A 13,362-nucleotide genomic window follows, 5' to 3' on the forward strand; every position below is an offset into this window, starting at 1 on the left:
TACCAGGTCTATCCAGAGGCTTCCCCCGCCACTCGACCCCAACTCACCACCAGATGGTGATCAGTTGACAACTCCGCCCCTCTCTTTACCCGAGTGTCCAAAACATACGGCCTCAGGTCCGATGATACGATACGAATCGATCATGGACCTTCTGCCTAGGGTGCTCTGGTACCACGGTACACTTATGAGCATCCTTATGTTCGAACATGGTGTTTGTTATGGCCAATCCATGACTAGCACAGAAGTCCAGTAACAAACCACCACTCCGGTTCAGATCAGGGGGGCCGTTCCTCCCAATCACGCCCCTCCAAGTGTTCTCCATCATTGCCCACATGTGCGTTGAAGTCTCCCAGCAAGATTAAAGAGTCCCCTTCAGGAGCCCCATATCAGGACTCTTTCCAGGGTCTCCAAGAAGGCCGTATACTCTGAACTGCTGTTGGGTGCATAAGCACACACAACAGTCAGAGTTTTCCCCCCCATAACCCGCAGGCGTAGGGAGGCGACCCTCTCGTCCACTGGGGTAAACTCCAACAACGAAGCACCTAACCGGGGACTTGTGAGTATCCCCACACCCGCCCGGCGCCTCACACCTTGAGCAACTCCGGAGAAGAATAGAGTCCAACCCCTATCCAGAAGTAAGGTTCCAGAGCCGACGCTGTGCGTAGAGGTGAGCCCAACCAGATCCAACTGGTAACGCTCCACCTCCCGCACAAGCTCCGGCTCCTTCCCCCCCGTGAGGGTGACGTTCCACGTCCCCAAAGCCAGCTTCTGTCGCCCGGGTCTGGTCCGTCGAGACCCTCCGCTTTCACTGCCACCCTTCTGGCAGCGCACCCGACCCCATCGCTGTTTCCCGTAGGTGGTGGGCCCGCGGGACGGAGAAGCGGAGGTGTTGCCCACGTTGCCTTTTCGGGCTGGGCCCGGCCGGGCTCCGTGGCAAGCCCGGCCACCAGACGCTCGCCGACGAGTCCTCCTTCTGGGCCTGGCTCCAGAAGGGGATACGATTTCAAGATACTTTATTCCTATGAATGCTTGAAATATTAAAAATGTAAGTCCACTGATATAGAAGAGATAGGCTGTAGGTTTCTGATGGTATCTGTCCTATCACTGGTTCAGACCCCCCGCTTTCAGCCTCTCTCCTCAGTCATGTTCTGAGTGTAGAGGAAGGAATACCCCACTTCCTAACGCTCCACCCTGCCCGTGCTCTGCAGAGGAAAGAGGAGAACATAAATGCAGGGCTGAGGAAATCCCTGGGGGTTAAACCTTATGGTGGGAACAGCATGGGCAGCGTCTCTATCATAAATCATGGCTGTTTATTTGGTAACTTGTCATGTCTTATGGTGATAGTTCTTCAAGTGGGTGGTGGTGTGAGTTACATATCCATGTCATAGTCATTTGTATTACTACAGTAGAGGACAGTCGGCATGACCCCCCAAACAGACAGGAGTACTGGCACTGAAATAGTGTACTGCTGTGGATAGAGGCAGCGACAACATATATTGAAAAATCTATATCAGTTTAAGTCAATGCTTTTATTTATAATATTTTCATCGTGTTAACTTACTCTGCTGTTAGACTGGTTGCTATCGGACTCTCTAAAGCTCTCTTCAATGTTTTGAACATAATAAAAACATGTTTACCACTCAGGATTGCTGCTCAAGATAGTGGTAGACAAGCAACTCTCATGATCTGCAAGGTCATGTAAATTCTTTTTACATGACATTGTCTAAAAACTTTAAAGAAAGCATAGATAGCAGCTTCAGTTCCTCGTCGAAACATAGACTGTATAGCTGTCTCCTTCCAAGGTCAAGCAGTGAAATATTCTAAATAATAGGTACTTCTTGAACTGATATTGATTTTATTTCGGTGGCCTTTTAAAAAAAACTGTTATGCTGTTGTTACCGTCAACTGCGACACATTGCTTTATCTCCATGACGGTTTTGTCTGTTTCTCCAAACATTTGAAAACTCCACAATCCTTTTGAACTGAGTTTAAATAATTGGCTTGGTCGATTTACTTGATTTGATTAAGATCGAGCAAAACCGCCCTTCCAAACTCAAATAAAAAGACATTTCTGAAGCCAAGAAGATGACAATGAGTAATGAGTCATTGCCCTACTTTGTCACACACAAAGTAGATGGATCAATGTGAGGTTTTTGAAGTTTTTGATGGAAAAGGAAAATCACATTCCCTTCGCCTTCAGACTCTGTCAGAGCAAGAGTGAAAAAATTGACCCTCAGGTTATTGTCGCTCTTAGTTTTGCCTCGAGTGGCGCTTGGGCTGACCATCGGGGGTATTCGCCCCCTGACAAAGTTGCTACTGACTAATGTAGCCTACTAGTATTGTATTTCCGATGTGCACACTGCTTTAGGTAACCATGGATTTAAAACACACCACACATTTTAGAGAAAAGGCAGCTTCCTTTTTGATATATTGTCTCTGTCAGGTTGGACATCCTCTTGATGAAAAATCGGAGCCTTTAAGTATCTGTTGTTTGCCACTTAATCCCTAGGTGTGTTTCTCTCCTGTGAGGAAATTCTTGGGTGACTGCTGACAGACCTGGATGTTGTCTTTACACCACACACATGTCCCTTTTTAGCAAGGAAGGGACAATAGTGATGGAGGAACAGTAGGAATGGCAGAAGCAGGAAGTATGCTGAGGAGGACAGGAAATAGGAAGCTGAAAGCCGGAATAAACGCTGTTGAAATAGGCCGAAGGAAATTTCCGTTCCACTGTCTTATGATTCTCCTGCAAGTAATTCCTCTGCTGTCCTTAAAAGACACAGAGAGCGAACCTCTCCCAAAGATGAAAGATCTGATAAGAGAAATGTATCATGGTTGATATTAACAATACGCTGATACAATCACTACAAGGGGAGACATGGGTTTGTGCAAATGTTTGTCTTGTGAGGATGAGCACTATGTAAAGAAGTCTGAGCGCTAAAACACATCAGTACTATCATCTCTCCACTTTAGGAGACTATACCGACAATCTGGATCTGGATCATTTTGTAATGAAATGTAACATAATGAATTAGGGTCAGAGGGAGGAAATGACTGTCCCTTGTAGCTGGGTGCTAGCGAGTTAGCTTACGTAGCTTAGCACAAGAACTGGAAACCAGGAATAAGCTAACCTGACTCTGTCTAAAGGTACACATATCTGCCAACCACAAACTAAAGAGATATTGAATCTTGTTTGATAGATTGGGATTCCCAATGCTTCAGTATTGTACAAAGAAAGGCTACTTACCGACTGGCTGTAGCTTCATATTCCTGGTAGACATTAGAGAATAAACCTTTTCAAATTAATTTTAGCAAGAAAGCAAATAAGCACAATTCCAAAAATGCAACAAAATTACCTTAATTTCGACAAAGATGATGGAAATTAAACCAGACCACCAGCTTTTGCTCAAGGATTGAACAATTCAAGGATCATTTCTTGTTATCCTGCAACAAAGGGCTGCACAACAGAAATGCAGTACTAGCTTAGACGATTATGCTACACACAAAGGTCTATGGCATAATTTGAATTTGCAAAATTTACCTACAGTAAGATGAGAGGATGTGACTGGAGTGTATTGCTTTTTTTCTTACACTTTTTCCCCAACATGCATCCATGTCTATCTTTCTGTCTCACCGCAGAAATTGAGTACAAAAGTACCAGATATCAGGACTTGACATAAACCAGTCAGTACAAATGTGTGCATTTTTCATTCTGATTGTCTGTGTATAACTGTAGGTTAGGGTCAGATTTAACCTTCAGTGCAGTAGCTGCATTTAATACACTGTTCACACTTACATCATCATAATTCTTAGCTTGAAAGTCATCACGTTATCAACACTTTTCTATTCAAATCTTCAACTTTTCCTTAGAAACAATTTGTGCAACAAGGTCATGGCGAGTCCTCCGCCCCTGCAGGCAGGAAGTGCCGAGCACAAATCGTCTGTGTGGCTCAGCCCATCAAAAAACAGGAAGAACAAAGTGCAAACCAGCAATGACGCCACACCCCTCGCGCTAGGAAGATGGATTTTTGTTGTTGAACACCTTGGTGACGTTGCAACAACCCAAAGGGTGCAGCCTCTTCACTTTTTGGGCATGTTATGATGGTGACACTGGCAGTGGAACCTAAAGGGTTAGTCATAGTTGCAACCATACACGATTAAAACAAATAATGTGTATGCATTGCAAAGATGAAAACAAACAGTATCAGTGGTTGTTTTTGTCTTAAAATTGCCTCTTGTTCAGTAGAAGTTGGAGACCACTGGTTTTCAAACCATGACACACTGCATGGTTGCATTTTCAAAATGAAAATACAATCTATTCATCGAGCTTCTTTGCATATTAAAGTGATTACATCCCATGCAATTTCAGTTTAAGGTAAACACATCCATCACATATCATATATTTTAATAAATACCTTACGTGCAAATCCTTTTTTATTTTAACACAAAATTGAGAGCTGAGGGGTGTCTGTTTTTTCTTCCTGGGAATCTCATCAGACACACTTGGGAAGCATTTATATGCATGCACACAAGATAACGGATAACACACTTGTGCGTGCACACACGAAGTGGGATCATATAGCAAGACAACACTGTTTTGTGGAGTGTATATATGAAGTCTAATGCGTTGTGAAGCAGTGGCGATAAATCACTGGAGTCCTTAATCAAAGCACTACAACAGAGAGAGTCATCAATCACTTATTCCAGCACAACACAATACTGGCCTGTAGCGTCTCCTTGGCTTCTGGCTGGCAGCCCTGCTCTGGGCCCTAACGTGGGACACATCGCTGTGACACATTATCCATTAGCACAATCAACACCACTTTGGACGTCCTGACAGAAAGCCATCAAATGGAAAATGGATGTGGAGATATATGGTGCCATAAAGCTGACAAAACAGGATTCCCATTTCGATGCATGCAAAGGTTTTCTGAAAAACTGGAGAGTGAGACGAGGAAAACATTCATCTGAGGTTCTTCTTCCCAGCAAGGTGTTACAAGACTGATGGCCTGCTGCGATTGAGCATTTCAAGTAATGGTCTAATTTACCTCTGGACTCTTCAATCTTTGCACGCTGACTGTAGTTGCTGTGATGGATGGCAAAGAGCCGGGTCACCTCAAAGACGCCGTGTTGACATTCAGAGTGTCCCTGCTTAAGGTGAGGGAATGACAGATGGCATTTCAATTGAAATCTATAAAAATGTGTCACCACGGGAAGATGTTTTGACTTTAAATCCAGTCTGCATTCAATGACACATGGTGCTTTAAAGATTGTCAAAATAGGGCTGGAGGCAAAAGCAATAAAGGATGCAACTTGAAGATCTGGCCACAATCATGCCTACTAGAGTGCCCATGGCCAATACTCCCACTGCAACAGTCCTAGTTTATAACATAAACGTTTCTTGCGGGCTTTCATCTTTTTAATGGGGGGGGTGAGATTTCATCACTTTTCCCTTCTGTCTAACATGAGAGCATAGCTGAAGTTAAATGAAAGAGGACAAGACAGACAGAACAAATAGAAAGAGAGAGAGAGGAGGGCTGAGATGGCAGCCAGTCAGCTATGAAGGGCATGGCCACAGCAGTTATTTTTAGTTATCAGTTTTCGGAGGCTGTCATTCGGAACATCTCATTAAAAATCAGAAAAAAAAAGGCGATGCTCTATCAAACCATTCAAATATTCAAAACTCTGAGAAATAAAAAAACTCCATGTCCTGCTGTGTATGCTCTCTACACAGTATATCTCTATGCACCAGGCTATCACTGCATACCATAATAGAGTCTATGGTGCATACATTAGGTACATCTTTGGTGACCTCTGCAAAAGGTATTCACTACATTTACTAATAGAGCAGTTGCAGGCAGATGGATTAATTGTGCATACAGGCACGTCTTTTAAAATGCAAAGAAGCCCATCCAAGGTTTATTAATTATTCTTCAATTAGAGATTAAGCACTTAGATTTATTAGCGCAATGTGGACACAGTGAGATGCCCTCACTAGTACAGTCGTTAAACTGAATAACAGACCTCAATTTCATGTCTTATTTATGCTTTGCGCCACAATTCACAATGAAAGCATCGCAAAGCAATACATCTGTGAAAGTACATTGTTATTCTTTTTAAACAGTTCCTATGTTCAGATATGTGTTTCAAGTCCATGGCGTAATTATTACAAAAGAAGAAGTGCTGTAAAAAACAGTGAAGGATCTATTCATTAGGCATACTTCGCATTCCAGGAAATTAGTTAGTTAATTTTCTGATCTTAAAACAGGTTTGTTTAATTAAAATTAGCCATTTATCTCCCCCTGTCCCTCCTTGGCTGTTAGCTGGTTTTATAGATAATTGCTTGAAAGTTATAGGGCTGAACTGAAACCTTACAGAGCAGAGCAATTATCAAGTAATTACTAGTCAAGTCAATTATTTAACTGGCTTTGCCATATTTAAACCCACCGCACCCATAAGCTACATTGCTACAAACTCCTATTGTATGAACAAGTTCCTAAATGTGGACATCTGTGCTTAATACAGTCTGTAACAATTCACATTTCTGACAGATATTACGTTTTCTATCAGCTACAGTACAGTAGGTGTGCACTGATGTAATGCACAAACACACACAATGAAGGGTAAATGCTGCCGCCTGTTGGATCTGTGCTGTGTGTGCAGATTTTATAGTTGACAATGCTGCCTTCAGAATTATCGGGGAAATGAAATTTAACTATATCAAAGATATCTTATATGCGCCTTTATCTTATTTGAGGCCTGGCTGCACGACATAATAACTATGGTGATCTCAAATGAAAACAAACACTAAATTTTAATTTGTCTTTGTGAATCTTTTATAATTTTTAGCAAGGAAATATTGTGTTTACTACGATTTAATTCGGCCCTTGAAGGCATTCATATAGACAAACATGGCGGACACGGATGAGCCGTAAGTAGCTGCCGAAGAAACGAGCAAGAAACACAGTCATTAACTGCTCGAAAGATGCTTTCAAATCTCATTAACCTACGAAAGCACAGCATGAATGAACCTTCTTTTATTCTCTCTTTTTAGGGAGAAGAAAAGAAGCAGAGTAGTGGAGCTGACTGAGAAGTTAGTGATGAAATGGTAGAAGGTTTGAGGTTACCAGCCAGGAGGAAGGTTAACATTAGCCGAAGAAGCTAATCTCATAGTGGTTTTAAACAGAATATGCTGACTCTAAATTAGGGAAAACATTACTGATTGGTTGTTTGTGAGTAGCTAACACGTATATACCGTAAAGTTAATGATGGTATATTGCCCCTCTATGCAAAGTAAGAGGTGTTTACTGTACCTTCTCACTGTTGACATGCTAGCTATTCACCTAGCCTAGCTGCCTAGCAATAGAGTGAGACAAGGGGGAGAAACGCCCACATGTCAGTAATACTCAGTTTTTCTAGGACATATATTCATGGGATGGTTAAAAAACAAACAATACACATGTGAGAGCAGACACAGACGTATGGAAAACACCAAAACATTAGCCATTGCTAATATAGCACTCAATATATAGTCTATTGAATGTCTGCAGTTATTGCATGGTCTGCTGTGAACGGCACATAGCACCTTTACTATGTGAAATTCAGTCACAACTATTTAGTAATTGGTTGATTTCTTGTTGTCGCATGATCATGAAATCATTTATTGGGATAAATAGAGTATCTATCTATCTATCTATTTATCTATCTATCTATCTATCTATCTATCTATCTATCTATCTATCTATCTATCTATCTATCTATCTATCTATCTATCTATCTATCTATCTATCTATCTATCTATCTATCTATCTATCTATCTATCTATCTATCTATCTATCTATCTATCTATCTATCTATCTATCTATCTATCTATCTATCTATCTATCTATCTATCTCAGTAGACTTATCATACAAAGTTTAGTATGTCATCTATCATTAAATACTGCTGAAGATGCATCCTAAATGTGCATATTGTTTCTACAGGATGGTGGTGGATGGAGGCAGCGGACGCTCCTGTGAGTGGGAAGGGCGGTGGAACCACGTCAAAAAGTTTCTGGAAAGATCGGGGCCCTTCACACATCCTGACTTTGAACCCAGCACAGAGGTAAGAGTTACATGCAAGTGTTTTTGTTGTATTTGATCTGTGCTATCAAGCATTGCTCTAATCTATCATTTATTTATCGCCTCTCGCAACAGTCAATGCAGTTTTTGTTAGAAACATGCAAAATCCTGGTCATTGGTGCAGGTGGACTGGGATGTGAGCTGCTGAAAGATCTGGTATGATCACCTTTTTATATTTACTTTTTTCAAGAAGGTCTAATTTGTACTTTAATGAATGACTAACACTTTGTTCTTTGTTATCACTCATGTTGTGGCTCAGGCTTTATCCGGATTTCGCAACATTCATGTTGTCGACATGGACACCATTGATGTGTCCAACTTGAATCGACAGTTCCTCTTCAGGTCAGTTATGTAAAACAAATCTATGTTTAATGTTATCTGTGAAGCAATCAGATATGTTATTTTAACGTGTGTGCGTTGTGTTGACCAGGCCAAAAGATATAGGTCGGCCCAAGGCGGACGTTGCAGCTGATTTCATCAACAGCCGCATACCTGGATGCTGTGTAGTCCCGTATCCTTTTAATTTAACTATTGCAACATGTAAGATGCTTGATATCAATGCAATTGTTTAAAAACCCAAATCACAATCCATGGGGTCAAATGGTGCGTGCAGCTCATCCCCATGTCGGAAAACTCAATTTAAGAATGTAGAATAGAAACATCCTTGTTCAGGGTTCTTACGGTCATTAAAAACCTGGAAAAGTCATGGAAATTCAAAATGCTAATTCCAGGCCCTAGAAAAGTTATGGAAAACAATATTTGTCCCAAAGTCATGGAAATGTAACTAAAGTTGCATCAAATATAATTTATATTTGATCTAATCGCCGAAATAGTAATACTATAATGATAATAAATACTGTATCGTATAGTAATGAAACGTAAAATGGCATTTAACTGAGATTTGAGTTGCTTTAGCGTGTAGAAGCTAGCAAGCCTATTTGATTGTTTTAGATAGGCACAACATGTTCATATGCAGACCTTATGTTCCTGTTCCATGTTAAAATAAACCATTTTCAGTGGTACGCTGAGAAAGAGTTATTTGTTTGGTCATGGAACATTAGGTAAAGGTCATGGAGAAGTCATGGAAAATCATTGGTGAACCCTGCTTGTTACATCGGGAAATGAATGGACCATTATGTCCAAACATAGATTCTCCTTAATTCTTGTGCAGACATTTTAAGAAAATCCAAGACTTAGATGAAACCTTCTACAGACGTAAGTATCTATAGACTATTCAGACCCAACTTTCCTAATGTCTGGGTGGAAGGGGTGTAACAATTTAGGCAGTTTATTATTTAGTTTGATGTCTGATAAACTCACATTCACTTTCTCTGCTAAAAACAAACCACCAATAACCAAGGGAAACACATTTCAGCTGTTTACAAGATTAGCAACTTGCTTGTTTTTCTTCTCCTCAGTACGTCTCACATAGTCACTGATAAGATTTAAATGACAATGTGTTATATTTTTCAATCGCTATAGTGCATACAATGCTTTAACTTTGTGCATCCTGACATTTTGTCAATATCAGATATGTGTTCAAATGTATTTATTCATATTCCTGTTATCATCTAGAATTCCATATCATTGTCTGTGGCCTGGACTCTATACTTGCCAGGAGGTGGATGAATGGTATGCTGGTGAGTTCTCCCTCTTCACTGCAATCTTTGTCACAGTCCTTTTTATTCTCTACTCTTATCTTCAATGCTTACATTTACAATTGTAAAGATGTACAACGTTCTGAAATAAATCTCTCCGTGTCTCTTTCTGCAGCTGTCTTTGCTGGCGTATGATGATGGCGTCTTAGACCCAAGCTCCATCATTCCTCTCATTGATGGTGGGACTGAAGGCTTTAAAGGAAACGCCAGAGTCATTCTCCCGGGCATGACCGCCTGCATCGACTGTACCCTTGAACTTTACCCTCCTCAGGTGAGGTAGCATTTAAAAAAACAACCACAACTTAGTCTTACAGAAGCAGTTAATCTCCAGTTGTTGCTAAAATTGACTTGTCTTTGTAGATCAATTTCCCCATGTGCACAATCGCCTCCATGCCTCGTTTGCCAGAACATTGTGTTGAGTATGTCCGCATGCTGCAGTGGCCCAAAGAGACACCCTTTGGAGGTAAGAATCACACCACAGTTGTTATTTCGGTTGAATTCTGTTTTTTTATTTGAACAACGATCATTAAGTAACCCCAGGACCCCAGGACCTTTACAAACAAGGTTAACTTAAGTTCTTCTTTATATGTGTGTGTGTGGATTAGATGGTGTGGTCCTGGATGGGGATGACCCAGAGCACATCCAGTGGGTGTACCAGAGATCCCTGGAGAGGGCAGCAGAGTTCAAAATCACAGGAGTCACATACAGACTAACACAGGGTAAGCACTCAGGGCTCCTCTGTCTGTCACCACCAGAACATGTTGCTTTGTCTTGCAGCTGGGAGACAAAGTACCAAAGTAAATATAATATAACACAGCTCAATTATCTTTGGGAGTTTGATACATTAGTTTGTGTCTGTAAAACACAATGTCCTCTCTTTTAAAGATAAGACACATTGCATGTTTTAAATGTGTTTTTTACTGTCTATTTTTAGCAGTAAGTACAACATATTTTCAATGTCCTTATTAAATGTTGCAGGTGTTGTGAAGAGGATAATTCCAGCTGTAGCGTCTACAAATGCTGTCATAGCTGGTAAGTAGCAAGACATAATAAAAGTGAAGGCATGTCAGTAGAGAGCTGAAAGTAAGCCCTGTCATATAAAAGATACATTATTTTCAAACTGTACTGAATAAACTGTGTACCCGGACATAACTGTTTTATTTCCCTGACTTGTTTTTACCAGCTGCTTGCGCAACTGAGGTTTTCAAATTAGCAACAAGGTGAGTTTGCAGGTTCTGCTTGCACACACATGCACACAGTAAAGACCTGTACAAACAACCCACGACTTTCCCTCATGATATTATCTTTTGCGTCTGCAGTGCATATATACCTCTCAATAACTACATGGTCTTCAATGATGTTGACGGCCTATACACCTACACTTTTGAAGCAGAACGAAAGGTTTGTCCTTGAATTTCACGTGCCAGCTCAAGTTTGCTACAATTATAAAGTCTCCTCTTTTTGTAACACACACGTTTATGTTCTTCTTCTGATTCAGGAAGACTGTTCAGCCTGCAGCCAAGTACCTCTGGACTTGCACTTTTCTCCAACTTCAAAACTCCAGGAGTTGTTGGACTTCCTGACTGAAAGTGCCTCCCTGTAAGTGAAGTTGCCTTATTGTGTTTTATTACTGCCCTGTACCATCCTAAATTAAGTTCTGCTTATGGTTATATTTGCTTATTGTGTCATTCGACATTGTCTTTAACAACAATATATGTATTTCAGACAAATGAAATCCCCTGCTATAACCGCAACAGTGGAAGGAAAGAACAAAACATTATATTTACAGGTAATTAACCTTTTTACACTGTTTTGTGTTTGCAGTGTATTTGAGTCTAATGCCTCCTGGCTCAATTAGGTCAATTAGGTCCATTAGGTCCATTAGGTCCATTAGGTCCATTAGGTCCATTAGGTAACTCACTCCCACAACCCATCAGAGACTGCACTGACCTCACCACCTTCAAAAAAACTTACAAAAACTCACCTCTTCAATCTGGCTTTTAATGTGTGATTGTTTTTGTATTATTTGACTTTAACTTTAACTATATATTTATTTGTTGTTCCTTTATTTTATTTTCTCTTCACTATATCTGTAAAGCGTCTTTGAGCACCTGTAAAAGCGCTAACAAATTAAATCTATTATTATTATTATGCAAATGTTGGTTTAAGCCTAATTTGTATTTTGTTTTACAGTCTGTCGCTTCAATCGAACAGAGGACGCGGCCAAATCTATCCAAAACCCTCAAGGGTGAGATGTTTTGTTTACTGAATATGTTTCCTAGGAATGGCTATGCCCACACTCTGAATAACGGAAACTGAGACTGTGAATATGCTGACTCACTGTTTATATGAACATGTTTTTTCCAGATCTGGGGCTGAGTGACGGACAGGAGCTGGCAGTAGCTGATGTCACCACACCTCAGACCATGTTGTTCAGACTAAGCTTTACCTTATAGGATGAATTCAAGCACTTCCACAGCCAGTTCATGTCATTCTGGTTTCTTGGCCAACTGTGACTTGATGCTGAATATTTAAAAACGGCCTAAAAACTAGAACAGTTTACCGTGTAATCGTTCACGTTGTAAATGAGTTTATCTAATTTCATTGTTTTAATGTACTTATTGACTTTATGTCTTGCACTGTAAAGCCAAAATCATACTTCATACCTTGTCATCTTTTGGTGATACATTGTCTGCAGACGTTGGGGATTTCTGCATTCATGTGCTATCTGCACTACACACATGCAAACAAAGAGACGAGAATAAGTCACTTTGGCAAATATGAATCTGTACATGTTCTGGTTTCCAATATTTTGAATATTTATTTATTCCAAAACTGTTTTTTTTTGTAGCAGTACCCACTGAAGTGGTAATCATCAGATACAGATAATGATGTGTGAACTGGAATAAAAATCTGTTTCTTACAAAGTTTCTGTTTCTTTATCTTCTTTATGAGAAGAATTTACTTAGCAAGTTTAGTGTGTGATTTCTAGGCCTTACTAGACATGTGTTTCCATGTGTCAATATGGACGGATCATTTGTTTTTAAGCTTAAACATCCTAAATAGTAAAAACTATATATCAAACAAATATTGAGCTAATAAAATCTATGTATTTCTAAGTACTATAAGGGGAAGGTTAAATATATGAAATAGTTAAACATTCATAGTTCAGAAGACATACTCTGTCTTTCCCCCCGAATATCACCTAGTGCAAGAAATGAACACTGACAACAAGTGACCTTCATGGAAGTATGAAGAGGTCACCTTAAGACAAAACTGAAATTATATAGGCCCATCACAGGCATTATTCCACTTCAAATGTCCTCTGGCTTGCAGCTTTTCCGGCAAATTTCACATCAGAATCAGAATTCCTTTGTTAGTCCCTCAGCAGGGAAATGCACAGTGTTACAGCTAAAGTGTCATAGCAGGTACAAAAGGCAGACAATAAAAGAGCAAGCTAACATGTTAAATACAGAGAAAAAGCACACATTAGTAATACAACCTATTCAAGTTTTGAGATATTATACAAATTATGTTATTACACCTAAAAATGAATATGATAAGAGATGCTAACACAGCCTAT

General features: G+C 40.2%; 1 protein-coding gene across 3 annotated transcripts; it reads left to right on the forward strand.

The window, feature by feature from the left end:
- The first annotated feature begins 6,911 nt into the window (after positions 1-6,911).
- uba3 (ubiquitin-like modifier activating enzyme 3) lies at positions 6,912-12,707 on the forward strand. 3 transcript variants are annotated; one of them, XM_034212149.1, is made up of 18 exons: positions 6,912-6,931; positions 7,055-7,093; positions 7,984-8,104; positions 8,197-8,277; positions 8,381-8,463; positions 8,552-8,632; positions 9,293-9,336; positions 9,697-9,761; positions 9,895-10,050; positions 10,140-10,242; positions 10,385-10,498; positions 10,758-10,811; positions 10,963-10,999; positions 11,099-11,180; positions 11,278-11,378; positions 11,505-11,568; positions 11,973-12,027; positions 12,147-12,707. In XM_034212149.1, the coding sequence occupies exons 1-18, from the start codon at positions 6,912-6,914 to the stop codon at positions 12,233-12,235; spliced, it is 1,389 nt and encodes a 462-aa protein (XP_034068040.1). In that variant the 3' UTR covers positions 12,236-12,707. The 3 variants fall into 3 exon arrangements, with proteins under 3 accessions (XP_034068040.1, XP_034068041.1, XP_034068039.1); XM_034212150.1 differs by lacking the exon at positions 7,055-7,093; XM_034212148.1 differs by lacking the exon at positions 6,912-6,931 and having other exon boundaries at positions 7,026-7,093.
- Positions 12,708-13,362: the final 655 nt, after the last annotated feature.

This window comes from Gymnodraco acuticeps, unplaced genomic scaffold (genome assembly GCF_902827175.1).
Source record: "Gymnodraco acuticeps unplaced genomic scaffold, fGymAcu1.1, whole genome shotgun sequence".
Classification (NCBI taxonomy): domain Eukaryota; kingdom Metazoa; phylum Chordata; class Actinopteri; order Perciformes; family Bathydraconidae; genus Gymnodraco; species Gymnodraco acuticeps.